The sequence below is a fragment of the Lissotriton helveticus genome, chromosome 11 (genome assembly GCF_964261635.1).
Source record: "Lissotriton helveticus chromosome 11, aLisHel1.1, whole genome shotgun sequence".
NCBI lineage: Eukaryota > Metazoa > Chordata > Amphibia > Caudata > Salamandridae > Lissotriton > Lissotriton helveticus.
In genome coordinates, this window is record NC_136072.1 from 1084300520 (window position 1) to 1084327127 (window position 26608).

The following is a 26608-nucleotide window of genomic DNA, read 5'->3' on the forward strand; positions in this document are numbered from 1 at the left end:
TCCCACACTTGCATGCACCAACCAGTATGCCTCTGAGGGCAAGGTAACAACAACTCGGGCCACCCTGGTAGAAAGTAGCAATGACAAATTCTGGTGCAGAAAAGTCAGATATAGCTATCTCTTAGCACCACGTGTCAGCATCTGCTGGAATAAAAAGAAATGTAATAAGGCAAGAGGCTTAAATTATGACCTTCAGCACATTTAGGACCCCCAACTAAACACCAGGAACCCGTAGTCCACAGGAAAGAGCTGGCAAGGATGAGGAACAGCAAAAGAATTATCACTGAAAACCAAAATCATTATAAAGTCAACAACAAAACAGGACAGAAGACTAAGTCCAGAGAGCTGAAACTACACACCTTGTATTTTTCAGCAAGCAATTCAAGGAAATATCAGTGTTTAGACTATAACCTACTAAAGCAAAATATGAAAGCAGGTAAGAACCCCCGATCATGTAATCTATCCACTGATTTGCCACTGCTTGAAAACATCCCTCAAAGCGTTGCGGCTGGTACCTTGCTTCCACGGAACTGATCTGGCAGGACTGTCACTGCTTTATATAAATGCAACAGAATTAGGATATGAAGACAGTATCTGTACAGGAACAGTCTTCCTGAAGTCAATTATGTAGGGAAGAGGACAAGCCAAATTCTTTAGCAGAATTGACATCTATGAACTAAGCGATAGCATATAAGAAATAGATCACTATCAAATCTTTCTTTAAACCCAACTCGCAAGCTGTTCCGGAAGCAGAAACAGATCTAGCAGAGGGACCAGAAATGTAATATGTAGCCGACCAAAGGTAAATCAAACTCCGCTCCTCATTTACTTTGACCCACCAATCCATTACACTTGCATAATGTACTCCATCCCCGATCTGCTCGTCCATGCCTCCCACAGACTGAGCTAGTACAATTATTCAGTTCTGGATACACTGTCAATCCCCCTTGACTAAGGCAGTCCAATTTTCAGATACCACCAGCAGTCACTCACGCTGGGGCAACTTGAAGCAGATCCAAGGGCTCTCTCTGTTCTTTCTTCAAGAGGCTGAAAACCTATAGTCAGAATATCACTTATGGCCCCTAAAGTACAAAGCATAATATTCTAGCCATCAGCCAATCAGCTCCTGGAAAAGAAGTAACTGTGCTGCTACGACCTGTAAGCAAGCTGTGCAAAAGACAACACAATAAGACATGGAGCTCCCTGTAAAAGCACAGGAAAGCTCTAACCACCAGTCACACAATGGGTAAGCTGCAGCAAACTACAGAGCCCAACAACACACTGCCAGGGCTTGCATTGGAGAGGGACACATGGCACTAATTAACCTAAGAAGTAAAGAGCTAATCTGGGGTTTGCACAACAGCCTGCTCCTTCACTAAAGCACCTTCTGTTACCAGACTACTTAATGGAATTAACCCCATTCCGCTTGGCCGCCCAACTCCAATCTCCAGGGCTACCTGCTGCATAGCTTCCCCCTCCCAAGAGTTTATCCGCTCCAGCCTGATCCAAGCTCCTGGGGTCCTTAAATATTCGCTCCCCCCACACCTATGCCTCAGTGCACATTTCTCTTCACCGCCCGATACAAAAGGGGGTTGGGTGGCATGTATGTGTCTGTGTGTGCGTGTGCGTGTGTGTGTGTGTCAGTGTGTGTGTGAGAGAGAGAGATAGGCCGAGTGAAAGAGACGGCGGGAGGGAAAGGGCGAAAGATAGAGAAAGAGAGACAGAGAAAGAAGAAAAATTACTTCAGCAGGGGGAAAATACATTAAAAAAACAATATAAAATCCCCGCATGAATTTAAGACTATTATAGTGCACTATGAGACATCTACAACTAACTGTAGATGAAGTAACCAGACATCAAAGAACACAAAAATGTGGAGACGAAATAAAGATCAATGCAATGTGGCTAAGATGTGAAGACCAAACCCAAGATGCGGGTCCTAAATTAAATCAAATCGAAGGAAACATGAATAAACAAACTGGTTGGTCTGGGCACAAAAGTATACTCTGCACAGGGCTGAGTCAAGATTATCAATTAGTGACAGACGAGAAGGCCATGCAGCCCACACTAGCAGCGATGGAGAACAAAATGTCCAATCAGTAAAAAAAATAGATAGGGCATACCAAGATGCACCCAACACACTTCCAATAAGCCATAATCCACTAACATTTGACATTTACCAGCATCTTCGACCCAACAGTACTCCCTACACACTCGTTACCTTTTCAGTTACAGCTTTAATTTGTTTTTATCGAACAAAACACACTAGACAGGCTCCCCATACAACACAGCACCAAAAGTCACATAATCGGCAAAGCACTGCCAATTCAATGGCACGTTCGCCACACAACACACATTCTAGATCTATTTAGATAGTTATTTTAAACGTACTACCCCTTCACTTGAACAACACTACATCAAAGCCATTTAGTGGAGTGGTGATGCTGCCTGGGAAATATTCTGCATAGGGTACACTGTAGACAACGGCAAAGAAAAATTGTGAAATCCTTTAGCACCCCCATGCATGCAAATAACACGCTACAGTAATCATTCAGTCTTTCAGGAATACCAGCACATGGGCAATGACAGCCAGCATTGCCGAGTTGCTGTGCACTGATTTGGAGGATGTGTGTGCTCTCATTTATGGATGCTCAAGCACACCACTAGAATGCTGAGCAGACCTAGCATAACCTCGAAGGTACAGTCTGGTAATTCTGTGACACTCACTCTCACCACTCATATCCTCCACAGCCTCTATGCAGGCGGCCATCGTGTTTGATGAAGCTGCGCGTCAAACTTTTACAACATTGACAGGAACCACTGTGACAGCGGTTCCTGCGGATGTTTAGAGTTGTCCATGGTTCCGACGGACAACTCAAGATTTGACAGTCAGAGCCGTCTCAGTATGGCACGGGTAAAGTTCTCCGCCATACTGCAAACTTACCTCTGCCAGACAAACTCTAAATTACGCCCAAAACGGAAGACAGGCTGCAGGTGTCCACGCTAAAGTAATTCAGTCAAGACGAGATCAAGTACAATACAGATAAAAGCAACATAGGTCCCTTCTTTTAGGCAAAAATAGATGTTGAAGTAATCGAGCAATAATGTGAAAATGCACACATCAGCCTACCACCATATCGACGCAGAACCAAGGGGAACCCCACCATCAGCTGTCTGACCTTGCATATGCTACGCCTGAAGTCAGAAGAACACATTAACTCGCTCCTAGAATAAGGCAAGCTGTGTTTTTCCAGGGATTTCAAAAAAGTTAAAATATTATATTTTGCTACCTATTAGGCGAAAATGCGGATTGACTCAAACAGGTTATTGTAGACGCCCACAGAACAAACCTCTTGGTTGTTCACATTATGATCTAAAACTGGATAGAAGTGTCAAAAGATTGTTTTTTCAAAAACGTGTAAAATTAGGAGGTCTTCTAAATACTATCTATCAAGGAGCTAAGGCCAACACATTTCACAAATTATCCATGCAACTGCAAAAAAGTGTTGGCGGGAGAACAAATGTGTTCAAACTTCCTGACAAGACATACACTTTCAACATGAATTTTTAAAAATAGGGTATTGTGACTAGTAGATGGCATAAGAGCTCAAGTTAAAAACAGTGGAAAACTCACACCGGTAAATTGAATTATTTTTGCAAAGTTTTATTTTTATCAAAAAATGAGAACTGAAGAATTCAAATTTATGGGGCAGACATAAGATTTTAGTGCATTGATGCATGCTAATTTACCATGAATTTCTATCCTTCAGACATTATTATTATTTAGCTTATAAAGCGCCTGGTTACTCCGACCGGAGTGTCCCCGCGCTAGAACACCACCAGTCCCTGACCCCAACCAAGCCAGCAACATTAACAATGCCCCAGACTGCCACTCAGCCTGAGGCACTACTTCCGACCTCCAAACGAGCGCTGAAACAGCCAGGTTTTTAATTTTTTCGTGAGAGTTTCAGATGAACACATCCGTAGATCCAAAAGCAGGTCATTCCATGCCTTAGCCGCCTGCAGGCGAAAATACCTCCCTCCAGCTCGGGCCTCACGTACCCTGGACCCCATCACTTTGGCTGTGCCCAATGATCTCAGGTTACGAGCAGGTTGATATACCGTCATAAGCGGGAGCAAAAACGTAGGCTCCTTTTGATGGAAAATCCGGTATCCAAAGCATAGGGCCTTAAAAGTCACTCTAGCTTGTATGGGGAGCCAATGGAGTTTCTTCAAGGCTTCCCACACTGAAGCTCGCCTAGGAATGTTCAGAATCAGCCTTGCTGCTGCATTCTGAACCTTCTGCATCAGATTCAGGTTCTTGACGGTCACCCCTGGACGGTTTTATGGGGATAGTTTGCTACACACAGTAAATTAAATGCCATAAATGTTTGCCCTTCTTGTATTTTAACTAGTGCTCTCCAGGCGTCCTAAAATCGAGCTGAAGCAAACCTTTGGTACTGCCCACAAGTACATATAACTGCATTAACTCAATTACGAGTAGCTGAGGGATGGCGCCTTGCTACACATTAAACTGGTTAGAGACGCAATCATCACTTACCTTGGGCTGCGCTCGACGAGGAAATGCCACCTTGGGATCGATCTAAAAGACAGCCAAAGAGGAAAATGTTACAAATGGCAGCAACAGAGAGTAAAATTCAAAACGAACTATACAGTTTTAAGCAAATATAGTAAATGGAGCTTTCTGTCTCTTGACAGACAGGTGAAGTAGGAAGTACACAAAGCCTAGCATCATAAAAGACAGTAGTTGGGAGCGACAAAATTGTGTTTAAAGGAACCTGACAGCCATTTTATATATGACACACAGGTCTAGCAAAGCATAACAATGTTTGCAGATGACTCAAGCACTAAGGCCATGTACAACACAAGCAACATACAATACTTGGTTAACAGGTGTGGGTTGGAGTAAGGATACTTAAAGATGGCTGACAGGAACACAGCTAGAGAGAAATGGTAGCCTACTAGCGTCTGGCAAAGAACATTACATTCGGAAAGAACTGCAACAAACATTAGACCAGAGATCTCCAAACCTTTGCTGTAGTAAGAGCTATTCAATGAAAACCATCATGAGCTACTAATAGTGATAGAGTTGTTTTAGTGACCGAATCAGGCAAGATTACATTAGTAGCCACCATATGCAAGAATGCCAGCAGTAATCGCCTTAGTGTTTGAGATGTGATGACCAACAGTAACGTAAATTTGTCAATATTTCGCCTCTAGAAGGGTAACTCATAAAAGCCAGAGCTGTAATGCCCCTGGCACCAATTTAGTGTTAATAAAAAGTTTTCCCAACAAGGAATTATCTATTACTCAAATATCAGCTTTAAACATAATTTGGCTATTCAACCGTTTTTCTCCAAACATCAGTTTATTGATTCTTAAAATACACACATTCTCGTTTTGAATATACAAATTTCCATTTAGGTATACATATATTCATTCAACCGAGCAAAAGAGTTTAATTTAGTAAGCTGGGCTGCACACTAGAGAGCCACTTAAGAGGTAGGTGGATATCTACCAGTAGTTCACGAGTTACTCGCCGGAGAAGTCTGCATGGAACTATTTGCAGGAGGCCCTCCTCAAGGCACACTATTTAGAAGTGATCACCACAGAAACCCAGGGTAGACAGTTAAGCTAAATCCTGAGCCAGAGTACAGTAACAAGAAGATTGTTTACAAGTAACCCTTTTCAAACACAACACCTACAAATGGCAATCGCAGGCACTGGAATGTTTGTATTTACGTAGAGCAGACATAAAAGGGGTGCCCTTTTCAAGCACAGTTCTTAGCCACATCGCTGCTGATGATATTCTTCTACTGTGCTGGACAGCAATAAAAACGGGTGTGGTCATGACGAGCACCTGAGAGGTATATGCCATGACGAGCTGAGCTCGTCATGAGCACCGAAGGGGTTAAAAGGAGGCAGTTATTGCAATCAGAATGTTTACAAACACCACAGGCAGACAGCAGGGCATTTGCATTTATAGAACATATCAGTAACTGAAAATATTTACAGCTGGCTCGTCTTAAGCATAAAATTTGCAAATGATAGCCCACACCTGAATCAGGACGGGACACGTACAGGTTATGTCACACAGGATTAGAGTACAATGTTTACAGTTGCTGAGAACTACATTTAGGGGTCTGATTCACATGGGTAAATGTACACTTTTGTGTAAGTTTATGATTATTCGCTATTCACAAAGGTATGTTACTAGTAGTATCTGTACGACGGGCTAGTCTCCACGCATTAAAGGATATGGTTTACCTTAATAAATGAGGCCCTTTAAAGGTAGCTGACAAGGGCAGACCTCAGGCAATCCCTGTCGCTGACCCAATTCAGCAAGGATCTCAAGACCTAGCTTTTCGACTGAACTCCAGTGCTTAGACGGATTAGTAGCCACCCACCCCGGCCCCACAACCCCCTACCTTAGTGCCTCGAGACCCTTATGGGTGAGTAGCCACGCTATATAAACCTCTGAATGATTGATTGAGTACAGTTTGAGCAGATTAGTCCTAGCTGCGGTCACAGACAGCACATCTTTTAGAGTCAACTAACTGCAAGAAGGTAGAGCATTCACAGATGAAGGCGGAGAACCAAAACAGACAGCAGACTGTTTACAAATGGTGCGCACCAAGCATGATGTTTACAGGTGCTGTCAAAAGCACCAGACATTAAAGAAAACCGAAACAAGGCACCAGAGACAAAGGGCAGGGAGCAGAGTATTTGCAGGTGCCATCAAAGGGAGAATAATGTTTACACAATGTATTAATCCCTGAAACCAGAGTATTTACACAGCAGTAACAGTAAGTAGTGTTTACAGATGGTAGTTTTTACAGGAAGACACAACATTTTTAAATGTTCTGTTGTCTATTCTGAGGACAGAGTAAATAGTGATCACAGAAAAGCAGCATTCAGACAAAACACTAATAAGACATTTAGACGAAACATTAGTAAGACATGTGACAGAAAGTTACTAAATGTTTGCCATTAACAATTTTGAGAGAGATTCAATGTTTACAGGTAACTGTCACAAAGAGCAGTACTTACAGGCAGTTACTGCAAATAGTGTGTGATAAGCGCAGAGAGCAGAATTTATAAATGTGGGTGGCCGAAAGTGCAATGTATTACATGGAGCTGTCAAGACAGCAGTGTCAACACAGGCAGATTTCACAGACAGGAGGCTGCTTCTAGACAACTATATCAGAGAACGGTTATTTTTAGTAAACTGTCACAGCCAGCGGCGGGCAGATAGCAGACACAACCAGGGCATTTAGACTCTCCAAGTACTGAAAAAAAGGAACAAAAGTGCTAGAGATCTTTTGGAACTGAATGCAAATTGACAGGCAGCAGTCATCCAAAGCAGTGTTCACACCCAGCTGTTTGTAAAGGGCTAGCACCTGTGAAACATGTCTGTAAACGCTCTATTTTATGAAGATTTTCTGTAAACCCTATTGTCTGTGGCAGCCGTCTATAACACTCTTCTCTCTGATAGCTGCCTGCAAATATCCAGCCGCAAGGGACATGTGTCACAGTCCGCAGTGCTTACAAATAGCTGCAACATACAACTGTGCTTACATATACCTGTCACGCTCCGCAGAGTTTACAGATAGCTGCAACATACTACTGTGTTTACAGACAGCTGTCACGGACCGCAGTGCTTACAGACAGCTGTCACGGACCGCAGTGTTTACAGATATCTGCCACGGAACACATTGCTTACAGATAGCTACAACATACAACTGTGTTTACAGACAGCTGTCATGGACTGCCGTGTTTACAGATAGCTACAACATACAACTGTGTTTACAGACAGCTGTCATGGACTGCTGTGTTTACAGATAGCTACAACATACATCTGTGTTTACAGGTAGCTGTCGTGGACTGCCAGGTTTACAGATAGCTACAACATACAACTGTGTTTACAGATAGCTACAACATACAACTGTGTTTACAGACAGCTGTCATGGACTGTCGTGTTTACAGATATCTGCCACGGAACACAGTGCTTACAGATAGGTACAACATACAACTGTGTTTACAGACAGCTGTCATGGACTGCCGTGTTTACAGATAGCTACAACATACAACTGTGTTTACAGACAGCTGTCATGGACTGCCGTGTTTACAGATAGCTACAACATACAACTGTGTTTACAGCTAGCTACAACATACAACTGTGCTTACAGACAGCTTTCACGGACCAGTTTTCACAGATAGCTGCAACACACAACTGTGTTTATAGATAGCTGCAACACACAACACAACTGTGTTTACAGATAGCTGTCACAGACTGTAGTGTTTACAGGTAGCTACAACATTCAACTGTGTTTACAAACAGCTGTCATGGACTGCCGTGTTTACAGATAGCTACAACATACAACTGTGTTTACAGACACCTGTCATGGACTGCCGTGTTTACAGATAGCTACAACATTCAACTGTGTTTACAGACAGCTGTCATGGACTGCCGTGTTTACAGATAGCTACAACATACAACTGTGTTTACAGACAGCTGTCACAGATCGCAGGGTTTACAGAAAGCTCAGTGATTAAAGTCAATGCCAGTGAACAGGTAGTTTACGTACAGCTGCCACAAATATTTACAGATTGAAGTGTTTACATACCGGTGCCACATAGAGCATGGCAGGAGTAGGCAGGAGTCACTATCTTATGTTTTCCCAAAGGATTTCGGCATCCATACAGTTATAGTACCTGAGCCAGGGACAGTTCAGAGGGGAATATGAGATAGAAACTGAAAACTGTTATTACCAATAAATGTAGGGTTGGGCCACCTGTTCCCACCATGCCTTGAAGATGCAAGGCCCGCTACATGTATTCTACTCTGTTCTTGTCCCGTTCACCCTGTCTCTCTGAAGAGAGCCACCCATAGGCATCATAGGATGAATGAAGCGCTTTGTCTAGGGCCAATTACTGGTATTGATTTTTCAGCTCAATCTTACTTCAGGCAGCTGCTCCACTATCTATTAATATGATGTATGACGTGCAATGTGCAATCCGAGATGTGCAGTGAGCGGGAAGGACACAGCACTGTGGAGAGGAAAACAGAATACGATGGCAATCTATCCCACAGTCCTGCAGTCACAAGCAAACACAAAGGTGTGTCTCACTACAAAGGAGCTCACAGGGTGTCACAGCGATTCACTGCAGGACTGTGGCTGCAACTCTACATCAACTGCACCAACTCAATGATAAAGGCTGTTGCAGGAGCAAAGAAGACTAATGTAGTGCAAAGCCTTACACTGCAGCTACAAAGGGTGGCAGGGCCATGTCAACACTGCCCCATTGTAGCCAAAGAGGAATAGATACAGACAAATAAAGAAAAATACAAATTCCTCACAGTCAAAAGAAGCGTATGACAGTATTTATACATAGAAGTAAGATTATAAAGACAGAGCATTACCTAGCCAAGTACTGCAGTCATAGCAAACATGACCTTCCCTCACAAAAATACATGGCCAAATGGATACAGCAAACCAGGAGTTTAAAGGACAGATGATTTTTCAAAGCAAACATGCTACAAAGAGACACCAAGCAACACACTAAATCGCTCCACCAGCTCAACACTGAGAACACTTGAGAAAGAGACATCTAATTAATCCAACACAGCACGTAAATAAGACAGAATGGCTTATCATATCCTTACTTATTGCACAAACAACTGGAACTCAACAGGCAAACAGAACAAAACACGTTAGGCCACACACACATATGCAACACATCTCCAACTGGTTAAAGAGCAAGCAACACCATCACGAACCATCAAGTAATAAGCATATTACTGTCCTAAGAGATACATAAGAAATCAGTAAAGCCATTCAAGGACACAATCACCAACAACAAATGATAAAACCACAACACAAAGAGTAAGATATTGCAACCATACCATTGAACTTGACTACAGATAATCACTTTTCATTCGGATCTAAGGCTTTCATTAAGAGTGGCCCGTACAAGGTGCAACATTTATTACGCCCCAAAAAATATCAATTTCGTGTGGGACATACTTTATGCATGTTAAACAGCAACTATTAAATGAGGTATACCATGGATTTTGGTGATCCCCACACAAAAATCCATCTGACTAAAATTCCAGATAAATATTGTCAGCTTTCACCAGTCGAAATTAATCGGGGTTTTGATTTCTGCTAATCACGCTGAGCTACAACACAAATAGTTAACACAAACAAAAAACTCCAGTCCAAATCCACATCACGGCTCTGTAGTTTGAAGTAGACGATACAGCACTAGAATTGAATTTATAAGAGAACTGCAGTATGCAGCTTCAAGTCATCACAGTGTAACACTACAATCACACCAGTAGCAGTGAGTGTACAACAAGTAAAGATAAGGCACTACAGCTGCAACAAAAATACTTCACGTTTCAATTTATCTGTAGCCTAATGCACACTGTAAAAATGTTAATAAAAGGCCAACAAACTCTGAATACCATCTACGTGGCACTCACTTTAATAAGCGTGACGGACAAACCAAGTCTGAGCATCTGAGGACATCAGCACCAAAATCCACATCACGGCTCTCTAGTTTGAAGCACCAAAGAAGTTTGTTGTGAACCTTCTGTGTCTAGACTTAAAAAAAAAAAACTATTGTTTAATTAATATAGCTGGAAATTTGAAAAAATGGTTGAAGAGTAAGCTCCGCGTACTGGGCACCTCGACATTCACCCTCTTGTGGATATCAAAAGGATGTTTAACCTGTACATGGTCATCACAAAACAAGTTGTTGAGATGGAAGGTGAGAATCATACAAACTTGTAGAATTTTATTATCAATGACCTCTTTACGTGTCCTTGATCTAAAAAAAGGTCTTATAAGTTAGACACTGGTCCAAATTTCATTGAGAGGTGCCTTCAACAATTGAAAGTTCTAATTCAAAGGCCTTTCAATCAACATGTGACATGGGAATTTAGTACTACATTCAATGTCCTTATAGTTAAAGCCAGTTCTTGCTTCGAACATGGCATGTTTTCCACCAAATAATTCTTACTGTCTTTTGATTAAAGGTCATGTTCTTTCCAATGATCATATTTTTTAAAGAAAAAAGTTAATTTCAGGAATCATTCATACACATGGATTACCGTTTACAAAAATGTTTCAATAATTACAGTTTCAAATATACCAATTCATCAGGCCACTTAACTGTCTGTTCATTGTGTTTAGTTGAAAAATTAAACAAAGAACAGCCGACACATGTCTCACTCTGAGACAAACATGCTCTTGAGTTTTATCACGGCTATAAGGTAAAAGCAAAAATTAAAAGTAACCACACAACTTTGCAGTTCTGCAACCAAGGGAACTCAAGAACAGGCTAAAAAGCCTGCAACAAGTGTGTAGGTTAGGAGAAGGGCGACTACGAATCGCACAGCAATATGCAACCGATGAAATTAGCTGACAGAGCAGATGACAACCTCACAACATGGCGCTAGGGGAACATACAAACAAACAAGGAAAGTCAGCAAGAAATTTTTTTTTTGCCATAATAACTTCGAGGTCAAAGCGTACTACACATAATCACACTTTTCTTCATGCTTACATCTCGCAGTCACCAACAGTAGACTGAAATGCACACAAAAATAGGAATGTCTCACCATCCTATTTTATCACTCTTCTTCCAGTAAAAAAAAAAAAAACTTGGCAAAGCCATAAGGTCTGGCATTCCAGCCTTTTGGTATTTGCCGATGCTTGTTTTACTTTGTCATGGTTTTTACAAAGCCTTTGGATAGAGAAACTGCCAGGCAATGGTGGCTAAAAACAAAAAAGAATGTTGGTCTCAAAAACACACATTTGCATATAATTCTGTGACACTGAATGGAATTCCTTGGTGTGTGGTTTTACTCCTCATGAAAGAATGGAATGCGTGACTCACAGTGAAGTTAGTCAATAGCTGAAGGGGGCGAAAGATACACGTGAATCATACGATAACAGACCAATCGATGAAGGGGTCTGGCTGAAAACACCTGTAGGTACATTATACATATAATTGTAGTAAACTTAGCTAACACCTGACCCAAAAAGTATGCCATGTGTAGTTTCACAAAGGTCAAGGGATGAAGAGGAGCAGACAAGCAGAAAGGTTATGTGTGATCATGGTAACAAAATATATATAAATCAAAGAAGTGCCTTGCTCAGTTCCTTGCTTGAATTGTCCAGGCATCCATGGAGATAGCATAACTAGAGTGGCTGCTCATCTGCCGTGCCAGGGTGAAACCCTCTGGCATATTTCATGGAGGGTTTTATAGTGGCCACTCCATGAGTTACTCCTCATCCCCCATGGGTTGGACCCTTAGGGCATATATCATGGTGGGTTGAATAATGCCCACTGCTCAGTTGCTCCTTTGCCACCTGCAAGTTGCCTCCTCTGGTATATCCTATGACTGTTTGTAATGGCTGCTCTTTGTCGCTCCCGTCTTAATACAAGACTGCACCTCTTAAGGGCGGGTGGTAATCTTCAAATCTGGGCCCTTTTCATGCTCCATCGTCCGTGTGGTTTAAACTGAATGGGGCAGACCACTTCAAAGACGAAATGTAGTCACAAGTGCACTCAGATCCATTCTCACACTTTTCTCCTACACAGTCATACGCACTGTAGGAAGGTAACTCTCTATGTAGTGTACCGAAATGAGGTGCACTGTGCACGGAGCAGGCATTGTTTCTGGCTTCAGAAAGTGCTGGCCCTCACTTGCAGGAGCTCAGAAACGTGACTGTACTGGCAGGCTGGTCGAGACCACTAGGCCAAGAAAGCAAAAGACACACAGTTGATGGACATTCATCACTGTCCCGTGCTCTCCATGTCACTGGAGTCACACAATCCTGGCCGATGAGGGGTGAAACCCCGAAACCGGTCCTAGGATCCTTGTTTCCAGTCCAGGGAGGACCTGGCCTGGCTGTTCTGGCTGGACTGTTCCCATTGGGCGCAGGGTCAAGACTGGTTTGCATATGGCTTGGTTCAAACTGGAATGGCATGGGGAGCAAAAAAAACGATGGATTTAGGCCCAGATCTATGTACTTGGGTAAATGTATGACTTTGTTCTGCATTCTGTCCATCAATTGTTCTTTCTGCAGAGACCACTGGGCCAGCACACTAGATAGTGGTAGGTTTTTCAGGGGCCACCTCTAAGGTGCCCTCTGGGTGCATGTCATAATAAATCTTGTACTTACAACAGTACACATATATTCAGACAAGATGTTTGATACCAAACACCAAAGGTTTCAGTAAAGCCATCATGTAGCTGGGAAACTCGTAATGACCCATACCCAGTATATATACTTAAGATGGCTTCCCTGGTTACTTATGCCATCTAGTAATTAAACAATACAGCACAGGGGCATATCTGCTCATGCATATACGCCGTGATATGTAATATAATGCACCCTGCCTTAGGGCTACAAGGCCTGCTGTAGGGGTGATTTGCAGATATTCATTGCAGCTACTTTAGAATAGCACCCAGTAAGAGTGCCATGTTGTGTTTTCACTCATGGTTTGCACCATGGCACACAGTCTGCAATGGCAACCTGCATGAAATTTGTTTTGGGGTCCTTTAGGTTGGCATAATACAGGCTGCAGCCCTGAGGGACCATCTTTGGTACCCATGCCCTAGATGCCAGGAGTACCACTTACTAGGGACTTACAGGGGTACCAACATGTGCGCCAGTTGTATTACAATGAGACCATTTTACCTTGTTTTAGGAAAAGAGCACTGGCGCTTGGTTAGCGGGACCCAGTGCACATCAGTCAGGCAAACAAGGCAGGGAAAATCCTAGCGTCATATCTCAAACATAAACAAAGACAACACTGCATCTCAACAATCACAGACGCAAACAACATTGCACACACCCGACATAAGGATAGTCTACACACGTTCATGGAATTCTACCAAGAGCTCTACAAAAGAGACGACAATCTGGACCAGGAGTGCTGTATGGCCTACCAAGACAGACTTAACCTACCCAAGATAACAAAAGAGGAGGCAAAAGCACTAGGACAAGACATAAAAACCAACAAGATCACTACAGCTATTAGGTCCCTAAAGGACAACAAAGCCCCAGGGCCAGATGGATACACAGCCCCCTTCTATAAAACCTTCCAAGACCAGCTACTTCCGGTCTTGATCAAAGTCTTTAACCACTGCGAAAGGGATGGAGGGGTAACAGAATCTATGTCACAAGCCAACATAATAGTCATACCGAAGGAAGGCAAAGACACACAGTGGCCCAAAAACTACCGCCCCATCTCACTAATCAACATAGACTGAAAGATATATGCCAAAATCCTTGCCACAAGATTAAACAAGGTGCTCCCACAGCTGATTGGAAATACACAGGTAGGTTACCTAAAGACACGCATGTCTCATGACAACACAAGACTCCTTTGCCAGGTCATAGAGCACTCCTCCAATTCATACAACTCGGTGGTAGCAATTACGCTAGACGCAGAAAAGGCCTTTGACAGAGTATCCTGGCAATTCCTAGAAAAGAGCATGCAAGCGCACAACATGGGAGAAAGATTCACGAAGAAAGTCATGGCACTTTACAAAAGCCCGAAAGCACAGATAGCTATTAATGGAACAACATCAAGCCAATTTAGCCTCCAGCGGGGTACGAGACAAGGCTGCCCGCTATCCCCGGTGCTGTTCCTACTAGCACTCAAACCCCTGATTAAGGACATCCTAACAAACAGAAATATAGCGGGAGTAACCATCAACAATACAACAGCCAAACTCGCAGCCTATGCGGACGACTTACTCATACTAACGGAGGATCTCGAGCACTCCATACAATCACTCATGCACACCATAGAGACGTACGCTAGACACTCAGGATACAAGCTCAACAGAGATAAATCAGAATGCATACCCCTCAACATACACACAACCAGAGAGGTAATAGGAGATTCAGGGCTAGCCTGGCAACCAGGGTTTGTCAAATATCTAGGGATCCAATTTGGGAAAAGCCTAAGAATCACTCTAGAACAGAATGAGAAAATCACCCTAGAAAAGATCAAAGTGCTCCTGGAAACCTGGTCGCCCAAGTTCATCACCTGGTGGGGGAGAATAGACACCGTAAAGATGATGATCACTCCCATAGTAAACTACCTAGCAGGAATGCTCCCCCTGGCTCTCAAAGACAAATTCCACAGAAAGATAGACCAAATGATAAACAAATTCATATGGCGAGACAAAAAACCTAGAATAGGCTTCCCAAAACTAAGACTAGAGAAGAAGCTAGGTGGACTAAACGTGGCAGTCCTCAGGACTTTCCAGACTGCCTTCATAGGGAGACAAGGAATGCACTGGATACTACCGAACCAGCAATACACTTCAACATGGCTCTCAGTCGAGAAGCCCATTCTAAACAACACAGATCCCTTGACTCTCCTCACCGCCAACAAGCAAGCACAAAAGAATAACCGATATTTTAAATCACTACGCAGGCACTCCTCAGGGTAGAACAGAAGCTCGAACGTAGCATCAAAAACTCGCACTGGGAAACACTCTGGGCAAACCCCAAGATTAAATACAGAGGGAAGCCCCTGGACATAGAGCCATGGAGAAAGCTAGGATTCTCTTATTCAGCACAGTTGGAGGACGAGGGGCAGCCTCACACCTTTAACAGCCTGAAGACACGACACGACCTCCCAGACATAGAACTATACAACTTCCTAGCAATCAAAACAGCCCTAACAAAATCGAAACTAACCAAGCATATACCCTCAATCTTTCAGTATATGGAAAACATAAACAAAGCAGGACACCAGGTTTCGCACTTGTACAAACTCCTCCGCCCTGCCTCCTCCAAACTTAATGTCAAGAACACCGGCTATTGGGAAACGCAACTAGGCTCCAAACTCACCGAACAAGAGCTACACACCTTCTGGGCGGCCCCATCAAAAAACATGATATCCCCAGTGCTAGCACAGACGAAATTCTGGTTATTACACCAAACATTCTGGACACCAGCGCGCCTAGCTTGGATAGGTCTGAGAGATAACGACTGCTGCTGAAACTGCGGCTCAGAAAAGTGAGACCTTACACACCTCACCTTTCCCTGTAGTAAGGTCAGTAAATTCTGGGGGAAGGTGTTCAGCTTCATTAACAAAGCTCTAGGCTGTACTGTAAAATAAGAATTTGCCACAATTATCACAGCACACATCACAGCAAACATAGCCACACAACAAGACAGAAACCTCCTGGAGTTCCTCCTGACGACAGCAGTCAAAACAGTGTTAGCCAAATGGAAGGACACCTCCACAGCCACATTCAAGGGGTGGCCGAACTGGGTGACATATCTCAGGGGGGCGGACAACACTGCACTAAGACAGACACCATGGAAAAATCCCAACAGAGGGATGTGGTCAACAATAAACAAATTCCTGAACCCATACAAACCCCCATAAACATCGAAAATGCACTACACCAGCAAAACGCACTCCCAAGAGGGTCCGGCCTAACAGAAGGGTGTGAGGGTAGCAGGCGTGGAGAGGTTACAAGGGTCTCAAACCACCTAGCGAAACCGGCGGTCTGTCACTAAATAACCGCCAAACACTTTTTTAGGTCTCGTGACCTACAATGCGTGCAAGCGCATTGAGGGATCGAGAATTCAAGTGCTCGAAATCCTCGTCAAACCAAGGGCTTCGTTCCTTGCAGTTTTCTTGAAGTTCACGTGGCCACAGGCACGCGCTTTTGGGCCATAAACTCTGTTCCCCACAGCCTTACATTCATTTCTCCTCCCCCTCCCCAGCCAGCTTCCCCCAGGCCGTAGCAGCACTCCTCCCACACTCCCATACTTCAACGGCTTATCACTTCACACGGCCGCAGGCTGTTCAAGGCTTATCACTTCACACGGCCGCAGGCCGTGCAACCAGAGCACTTCAGTTGGTGCGCAGCCCCCCTCCCAGCACTGCCTTGTTACTCTCGGCAGCCAACTTTCGTTTCATGGTGGAACAAACCTCACTGATAACTATCGTCTATTGTAGCGAACAACACCAGGTTCAACTTGTGACTTTAGGCGCTACACGCATCTTTGCAGGGTGTGTGCACAACCTAACGCCATTTTTTGTAGCTACCTTTACCAGTATCATTGGGTATTACGACCCTGTCTACGTGCCTTGAAGTAGCATCCTGATGGCTTAAGGCGCTTGCTCACAAGTCCGCACTCGATGCACTCTCTTATCTTCTCCTTCCTGCTACCCAGGCTCCACATTTCAACCATTGAAATAACTTTAGAGCAGCATAAAAGGGTATACAAACAAAGTAATGTAACTAAACAGAACATATATTCTTAACTAAATGTGGCATATACATGGATAATATATGGAGCGTATGTAAGCATAACATACCATATGTAGAGTGCAGAGTGCAGATTCAGAGTGCAGTGTGCAGAGTGCAGATTGTGAGTGCAGATTGTGAGTGCAGATTGTGAGTGCAGATTGTGAGTGCAGATTCAGAGTGCAGATTCAGAGTGCAGATTCAGAGTGCAGATTCAGAGTGCAGATTCAGAGTGCAGATTCAGAGTGCAGATTCAAAGTTCAGAGTGCAGATTCAGAGTGCAGATTCAGAGTGCAGATTCAGAGTGCAGATTCAGAGTGCAGATTCAGAGTGCAGATTCAGAGTGCAGAGTCAGAGTGCAGATTCAGAGTGCAGAGTCAGAGTGCAGAGTCAGAGTGCAGAGTCAGAGTGCAGATTCAGAGTGCAGAGTCAGAGTGCAGAGTCAGAGTGCAGAGTCAGAGTGCAGAGTCAGAGTGCAGAGTCAGAGTGCAGAGTCAGAGTGCAGATTCAGAGTGCAGATTCAGAGTGCAGAGTGCAGATTCAGAGTTCAGAGTGCAGATTCAGAGTGCAGAGTTCAGAGTGCAGAGTTCAGAGTGAAGAGTCAGAGTGCAGATTCAGAGTTCAGAGTGCAGATTCAGAGTGCAGAGTGCAGATTCAGAGTGCAGATTCAGAGTGCAGATTCAGAGTGCAGATTCAGAGTGCAGATTCAGAGTGCAGAATGCAGAGTGCAGATTCAGAGTGCAGATTCAGAGTGCAGATTCAGAGTGCAGATTCAGAGTGCAGAGTGCAGATTCAGAGTGCAGATTCAGAGTGCAGAGTGCAGATTCAGAGTGCAGATTCAGAGTGCAGATTCAGAGTGCAGATTCAGAGTGCAGATTCAGAGTGCAGAGTGCAGATTCAGAGTGCAGATTCAGAGTGCAGAGTGCAGATTCAGAGTGCAGATTCAGAGTGCAGAGTGCAGATTCAGAGTGCAGAGTGCAGAGTGCAGATTCAGAGTGCAGATTCAGAGTGCAGAGTGCAGATTCAGAGTGCAGAGTGCAGATTCAGAGTGCAGATTCAGAGTGCAGATTCAGAGTGCAGATGCAGAGTGCAGATTCAGAGTGCAGATTCAGAGTGCAGATTCAGAGTGCAGATTCAGAGTGCAGATTCAGAGTGCAGATTCAAATTGCAGATTCAAATTGCAGATTCAGAGTGCAGATTCAGAGTGCAGATTCAGAGTGCAGATTCAGAGTGCAGATTCAGAGTGCAGATTCAGAGTGCAGATTCAGAGTGCAGATTCAGAGTGCAGAGTGCAGATTCAGAGTGCAGATTCAGAGTGCAGATTCAGAGTGCAGAGTGCAGATTCAGAGTGCAGATTCAGAGTGCAGATTCAGAGTGCAGAGTGCAGATTCAGAGTGCAGATTCAGAGTGCAGAGTGCAGATTCAGAGTGCAGAGTGCAGATTCAGAGTGCAGATTCAGAGTGCAGAGTGCAGATTCAGAGTGCAGAGTGCAGATTCAGAGTGCAGATTCAGAGTGCAGATTCAGAGTGCAGATGCAGAGTGCAGATTCAGAGTGCAGATTCAGAGTGCAGATTCAGAGTGCAGATTCAGAGTGCAGATTCAGAGTGCAGATTCAGAGTGCAGAGTGCAGATTCAGAGTGCAGAGTGCAGATTCAGAGTGCAGAGTGCAGATTCAGAGTGCAGATTCAGAGTGCAGTTTCAGAGTGCAGATTCAGAGTGCAGATTCAGAGTGCAGATTCAGATTGCAGATTCAGATTGCAGAGTGCAGATTCAGAGTGCAGGTGCAGAGTGCAGATTCAGAGTGCAGATTCAGAGTGCAGAGTGCAGATTCAGAGTGCAGATTCAGAGTGCAGATTCAAATTACAGATTCAGATTGCAGATTCAGAGTGCAGATTCAGAGTGCAGAGTGCAGATTCAGAGTGCAGATTCAGAGTGCAGAGTGCAGATTCAGAGTGCAGATTCAGAGTGCAGAGTGCAGATTCAGAGTGCAGATTCAGAGTGCAGAGTGCAGATTCAGAGTGCAGATTCAGAGTGCAGAGTGCAGATTCAGAGTGCAGATTCAGAGTGCAGATTCAGAGTGCAGAGTGCAGATTCAGAGTGAAGATTCAGAGTGCAGAGTGCAGATTCAGAGTGCAGAGTGCAGATTCAGAGTGCAGATTCAGCGTGCAGATTCAGAGTGCAGATTCAGAGTGCAGATTCAGAGTGCAGATTCAGAGTGCAGATTCAAATTGCAGATTCAGATTGCAGATTCAGAGTGCAGAGTGCAGATTCAGAGTGCAGATTCAGAGTGCAGAGTGCAGTGTTCAGAGTGCAGAGTTCAGAGTGCAGAGTTCAGAGTGCAGAGTTCAGAGTGCAGATTCAGAGTTCAGAGTGCAGATTCAGAGTGCAGATTCAGAGTGCAGATTCAGAGTGCAGATTCAGAGTGCAGAGTGCAGATTCAGAGTGCAGATTCAGAGTGCAGATTCAGAGTGCAGATTCAGAGTGCAGAATGCAGAGTGCAGATTCAGAGTGCAGAATGCAGAGTGCAGATTCAGAGTGCAGAGTGCAGATTCAGAGTGCAGAGTGCAGAGTGCAGATTCAGAGTGCAGATTCAGAGTGCAGATTCAGAGTGCAGAGTGCAGATTCGGAGTGCAGATTCAGAGTGCAGATTCAGAGTGCAGATTCAGAGTGCAGATTCAGAGTGCAGATTCAGAGTGCAGATTCAGAGTGCAGAGTGCAGATTCAGAGTGCAGAGTGCAGATTCAGAGTGCAGAGTGCAGATTCAGAGTGCAGAGTGCAGATTCAGAGTGCAGATTCAGAGTGCAGAGTGCAGATTCAGAGTGCAGAGTGCAGATTCAGAGTGCAGATTCAGAGTGCAGAGTGCAGATTCAGAGTGCAGATTCAGAGTGCAGATTCAGAGTGCAGAGTGCAGATTCAGAGTGAAGATTCAGAGTGCAGAGTGCAGATTCAGAGTGCAGATTCAGAGTGCAGATTCAGAGTGCAGATTCAGAGTGCAGATTCAGAGTGCAGATTCAGAGTGCAGATTCAAATTGCAGATTCAGATTGCAGATTCAGAGTGCAGAGTGCAGATTCAGAGTGCAGATTCAGAGTGCAGAGTGCAGAGTGCAGTGTTCAGAGTGCAGAGTTCAGAGTGCAGAGTGCAGAGTTCAGAGTGCAGATTCAGAGTTCAGAGTGCAGATTCAGAGTGCAGATTCAGAGTGCAGATTCAGAGTGCAGATTCAGAGTGCAGATTCAGAGTGCAGATTCAGAGTGCAGATTCAGAGTGCAGAATGCAGAGTGCAGATTCAGAGTGCAGAGTGCAGATTCAGAGTGCAGAGTGCAGAGTGCAGATTCAGAGTGCAGATTCAGAGTGCAGATTCAGAGTGCAGAGTGCAGATTCGGAGTGCAGATTCAGAGTGCAGAGTGCAGATTCGGAGTGCAGAGTGCAGATTCAGAGTGCAGATTCAGAGTGCAGATTCAGAGTGCAGAGTGCAGATTCAGAGTGCAGATTCAGAGTGCAGATTCAGAGTGCAGATTCAGAGTGCAGAGTGCAGATTCAGAGTGCAGATTCAGAGTGCAGATTCAGAGTGCAGAGTGCAGATTCAGAGTGCAGATTCAGAGTGCAGAGTGCAGATTCAGAGTGCAGATTCAGAGTGCAGATTCAGAGTGCAGATTCAGAGTGCAGATTCAGAGTGCAGATTCAGAGTGCAGATTCAGAATGCAGAGTGCAGATTCAGAATGCAGAGTGCAGATTCAGAGTGCAGAGTGCAGATTCAGAGTGCAGAGTGCAGATTCAGAGTGCAGATTCGGAGTGCAGATTCAGAGTGCAGATTCAGAGTGCAGATTCAGAGTGCAGATTCGAAGTGCAGAGTGCAGATTCAGAGTTCAGAGTGCAGATTCAGAGTGCAGATTCAGAGTGCAGATTCAGAGTGCAGATTCAGAGTGCAGATTCAGAGTGCAGAGTGCAGATTCAGAGTGCAGATTCAGAGTGCAGAGTGCAGAGTGCAGAGTGCAGAGTGCAGATTCAGAGTGCAGAGTCAGAGTGCAGAGTCAGAGTGCAGAGTCAGAGTGCAGAGTCAGAGTGCAGATTCAGAGTGCAGATTCAGAGTGCAGATTCAGAGTTCAGAGTGCAGATTCAGAGTGCAGAGTTCAGAGTGAAGAGTCAGAGTGCAGATTCTGAGTTCAGAGTGCAGATTCAGAGTGCAGAGTGCAGATTCAGAGTGCAGAGTGCAGATTCAGAGTGCAGATTCAGAATGCAGAGTGCAGATTCAGAGTGCAGATTCAGAGTGCAGATTCAGAGTGCAGATTCAGAGTGCAGAGTGCAGATTCAGAGTGCAGAGTGCAGATTCAGAGTGCAGATTCAGAGTGCAGAGTGCAGATTCAGAGTGCAGATTCAGAGTGCAGAGTGCAGATTCAGAGTGCAGATTCAGAGTGCAGAGTGCAGATTCAGAGTGCAGATTCAGAGTGCAGAGTGCAGATTCAGAGTGCAGATTCAGAGTGCAGAGTGCAGATTCAGAGTGCAGAGTGCAGAGTGCAGATTCAGAGTGCAGATTCAGAGTGCAGAGTGCAGATTCAGAGTGCAGAGTGCAGATTCAGAGTGCAGATTCAGAGTGCAGATGCAGAGTGCAGATGCAGAGTGCAGATTCAGAGTGCAGATTCAGAGTGCAGATTCAGAGTGCAGATTCAGAGTGCAGATTCAGAGTGCAGAGTGCAGATTCAGATTCAGAGTGCAGAGTGCAGATTCAGAGTGCAGAGTGCAGAGTGCAGATTCAGAGTGCAGAGTGCAGATTCAGAGTGCAGATTCAGAGTGCAGTTTCAGAGTGCAGATTCAGAGTGCAGATTCAGAGTGCAGATTCAGATTGCAGATTCAGATTGCAGAGTGCAGATTCAGAGTGCAGGTGCAGAGTGCAGATTCAGAGTGCAGAGTGCAGATTCAGAGTGCAGATTCAGAGTGCAGATTCAAATTACAGATTCAGATTGCAGATTCAGAGTGCAGATTCAGAGTGCAGAGTGCAGATTCAGAGTGCAGATTCAGAGTGCAGATTCAGAGTGCAGAGTGCAGATTCAGAGTGCAGATTCAGAGTGCAGAGTGCAGATTCAGAGTGCAGAGTGCAGATTCAGAGTGCAGATTCAGAGTGCAGAGTGCAGATTCAGAGTGCAGATTCAGAGTGCAGATTCAGAGTGCAGAGTGCAGATTCAGAGTGAAGATTCAGAGTGCAGAGTGCAGATTCAGAGTGCAGATTCAGAGTGCAGATTCAGAGTGCAGATTCAGAGTGCAGATTCAGAGTGCAGATTCAGAGTGCAGATTCAGATTGCAGAGTGCAGTGTTCAGAGTGCAGAGTTCAGAGTGCAGAGTGCAGAGTTCAGAGTGCAGATTCAGAGTTCAGAGTGCAGATTCAGAGTGCAGATTCAGAGTGCAGAGTGCAGATTCAGAGTGCAGATTCAGAGTGCAGATTCAGAGTGCAGATTCAGAGTGCAGATTCAGAGTGCAGAATGCAGAGTGCAGATTCAGAGTGCAGAGTGCAGATTCAGAGTGCAGAGTGCAGATTCAGAGTGCAGATTCAGAGTGCAGATTCAGAGTGTAGAGTGCAGATTCGGAGTGCAGATTCAGAGTGCAGAGTGCAGATTCGGAGTGCAGAGTGCAGATTCAGAGTGCAGATTCAGAGTGCAGATTCAGAGTGCAGAGTGCAGATTCAGAGTGCAGATTCAGAGTGCAGATTCAGAGTGCAGATTCAGAGTGCAGATTCAGAGTGCAGATTCAGAGTGCAGAGTGCAGATTCAGAGTGCAGATTCAGAGTGCAGATTCAGAGTGCAGATTCAGAGTGCAGATTCAGAGTGCAGATTCAGAGTGCAGATTCAGAATGCAGAGTGCAGATTCAGAATGCAGAGTGCAGATTCAGAGTGCAGAGTGCAGATTCAGAGTGCAGAGTGCAGATTCAGAGTGCAGATTCGGAGTGCAGATTCAGAGTGCAGATTCAGAGTGCAGATTCAGAGTGCAGATTCGAAGTGCAGAGTGCAGATTCAGAGTTCAGAGTGCAGATTCAGAGTGCAGATTCAGAGTGCAGATTCAGAGTGCAGATTCAGAGTGCAGAGTGCAGATTCAGAGTGCAGATTCAGAGTGCAGAGTGCAGAGTGCAGATTCAGAGTGCAGAGTCAGAGTCAGAGTGCAGAGTCAGAGTGCAGAGTCAGAGTGCAGAGTCAGAGTGCAGAGTCAGAGTGCAGATTCAGAGTGCAGATTCAGAGTGCAGAGTGCAGATTCAGAGTTCAGAGTGCAGATTCAGAGTGCAGAGTTCAGAGTGAAGAGTCAGAGTGCAGATTCAGAGTTCAGAGTGCAGATTCAGAGTGCAGAGTGCAGATTCAGAGTGCAGATTCAGAGTGCAGATTCAGAGTGCAGATTCAGAGTGCAGATTCAGAGTGCAGAATGCAGAGTGCAGAGTGCAGATTCAGAGTGCAGATTCAGAGTGCAGATTCAGAGTGCAGATTCAGAGTGCAGAGTGCAGATTCAGAGTGCAGAGTGCAGATTCAGAGTGCAGATTCAGAGTGCAGAGTGCAGATTCAGAGTGCAGATTCAGAGTGCAGAGTGCAGATTCAGAGTGCAGATTCAGAGTGCAGAGTGCAGATTCAGAGTGCAGATTCAGAGTGCAGAGTGCAGAGTGCAGAGTGCAGATTCAGAGTGCAGATTCAGAGTGCAGAGTGCAGATTCAGAGTGCAGAGTGCAGATTCAGAGTGCAGATTCAGAGTGCAGATGCAGAGTGCAGATGCAGAGTGCAGATTCAGAGTGCAGATTCAGAGTGCAGATTCAGAGTGCAGAGTGCAGATTCAGATTCAGAGTGCAGAGTGCAGATTCAGAGTGCAGAGTGCAGATTCAGAGTGCAGAGTGCAGAGTGCAGATTCAGAGTGCAGAGTGCAGATTCAGAGTGCAGAGTGCAGATTCAGAGTGCAGTTTCAGAGTGCAGATTCAGAGTGCAGATTCAGAGTGCAGATTCAGATTGCAGATTCAGATTGCAGAGTGCAGATTCAGAGTGCAGGTGCAGAGTGCAGATTCAGAGTGCAGAGTGCAGATTCAGAGTGCAGATTCAGAGTGCAGATTCAAATTACAGATTCAGATTGCAGATTCAGAGTGCAGATTCAGAGTGCAGAGTGCAGAGTGCAGATTCAGAGTGCAGATTCAGAGTGCAGATTCAGAGTGCAGAGTGCAGATTCAGAGTGCAGATTCAGAGTGCAGAGTGCAGATTCAGAGTGCAGAGTGCAGATTCAGAGTGCAGATTCAGAGTGCAGAGTGCAGATTCAGAGTGCAGATTCAGAGTGCAGATTCAGAGTGCAGATTCAGAGTGAAGATTCAGAGTGCAGAGTGCAGATTCAGAGTGCAGATTCAGAGTGCAGAGTGCAGATTCAGAGTGAAGATTCAGAGTGCAGATTCAGAGTGCAGATTCAGATTGCAGAGTGCAGTGTTCAGAGTGCAGAGTTCAGAGTTCAGAGTGCAGAGTTCAGAGTGCAGAGTTCAGAGTGCAGATTCAGAGTTCAGAGTGCAGATTCAGAGTGCAGATTCAGAGTGCAGATTCAGAGTGCAGATTCAGAGTGCAGATTCAGAGTGCAGATTCAGAGTGCAGAGTGCAGATTCAGAGTGCAGATTCAGAGTGCAGATTCAGAGTGCAGATTCAGAGTGCAGATTCAGAGTGCAGATTCAGAGTGCAGAATGCAGAGTGCAGATTCAGAGTGCAGAATGCAGAGTGCAGATTCAGAGTGCAGAGTGCAGATTCAGAGTGCAGAGTGCAGAGTGCAGATTCAGAGTGCAGATTCAGAGTGCAGATTCAGAGTGCAGAGTGCAGATTCGGAGTGCAGATTCAGAGTGCAGAGTGCAGATTCAGAGTGCAGAGTGCAGATTCAGAGTGCAGATTCAGAGTGCAGATTCAGAGTGCAGAGTGCAGATTCAGAGTGCAGATTCAGAGTGCAGATTCAGAGTGCAGATTCAGAGTGCAGAGTGCAGATTCAGAGTGCAGAGTGCAGATTCAGAGTGCAGATTCAGAGTGCAGATTCAGAGTGCAGATTCAGAGTGCAGAGTGCAGATTCAGAGTGCAGATTCAGAGTGCAGATTCAGAGTGCAGATTCAGAGTGCAGAGTGCAGATTCAGAGTGCAGAGTGCAGATTCAGAGTGCAGAGTGCAGATTCAGAGTGCAGAGTGCAGATTCAGAGTGCAGAGTGCAGATTCAGAGTGCAGAGTGCAGATTCAGAGTGCAGATTCAGAGTGCAGATTCAGAGTGCAGATTCAGAGTGCAGATTCAGAATGCAGATTCAGAATGCAGAGTGCAGATTCAGAATGCAGAGTGCAGATTCAGAGTGCAGAGTGCAGATTCAGAGTGCAGAGTGCAGATTCAGAGTGCAGATTCGGAGTGCAGATTCAGAGTGCAGATTCAGAGTGCAGATTCAGAGTGCAGATTCGAAGTGCAGAGTGCAGATTCAGAGTTCAGAGTGCAGATTCAGAGTGCAGATTCAGAGTGCAGATTCAGAGTGCAGAGTGCAGATTCAGAGTGCAGATTCAGAGTGCAGAGTGCAGAGTGCAGATTCAGAGTGCAGATTCAGAGTGCAGAGTGCAGATTCAGAGTGCAGAGTGCAGATTCAGAGTGCAGATTCAGATAGCAGATTCAGAGTGCAGATTCAGAGTGCAGATTCAGAGTGCAGATTCAGAGTGCAGATTCAGAGTGCAGATTCAGAGTGCAGATTCAGAGTGCAGATTCAGAGTGCAGATTCAGAGTGCAGAGTGCAGATTCAGAGTGCAGATTCAGAGTGCAGAGTGCAGAGTTCAGAGTGCAGATTCAGAGTGCAGATTCAGAGTGCAGAGTGCAGATTCAGAGTGCAGAGTGCAGAGTGCAGATTCAGAGTGCATATTCAGAGTGCAGATTCAGAGTGCAGATTCAGAGTGCAGATTCAGAGTGCAGATTCAGATTGCAGATTCAGATTGCAGAGTGCAGATTCAGAGTGCAGATTCAGATTGCAGATTCAGATTGCAGATTCAGAGTGCAGATTCAGAGTGCAGATTCAGAGTGCAGAGTGCAGATTCAGAGTGCAGATTCAGAGTGCAGATTCAGAGTGCAGATTCAAATTACAGATTCAGATTGCAGATTCAGAGTGCAGATTCAGAGTGCAGATTCAGAGTGCAGATTCAGAGTGCAGATTCAGAGTGCAGATTCAGAGTGCAGATTCAGAGTGCAGATTCAGAGTGCAGAGTGCAGATTCAGAGTGCAGAGTGCAGATTCAGAGTGCAGATTCAGAGTGCAGATTCAGAGTGCAGATTCAGAGTGCAGA

At 44.9% G+C, this 26608-nt stretch overlaps 1 protein-coding gene across 10 annotated transcripts in view; it reads right to left on the bottom strand.

Moving 5' to 3' along the window:
* MSI1 (musashi RNA binding protein 1) overlaps window positions 1-26608 on the bottom strand; it is a 174134-nt gene that overhangs the window by 100723 nt on the left and 46803 nt on the right. For all 10 annotated transcript variants that reach the window (XM_078667677.1, XM_078667675.1, XM_078667674.1 and 7 more), the window contains one exon: window positions 4562-4603. In XM_078667677.1, the coding sequence (XP_078523803.1) occupies window positions 4562-4603 (42 nt within the window). The remainder of the gene's footprint in view (window positions 1-4561; window positions 4604-26608) is intronic.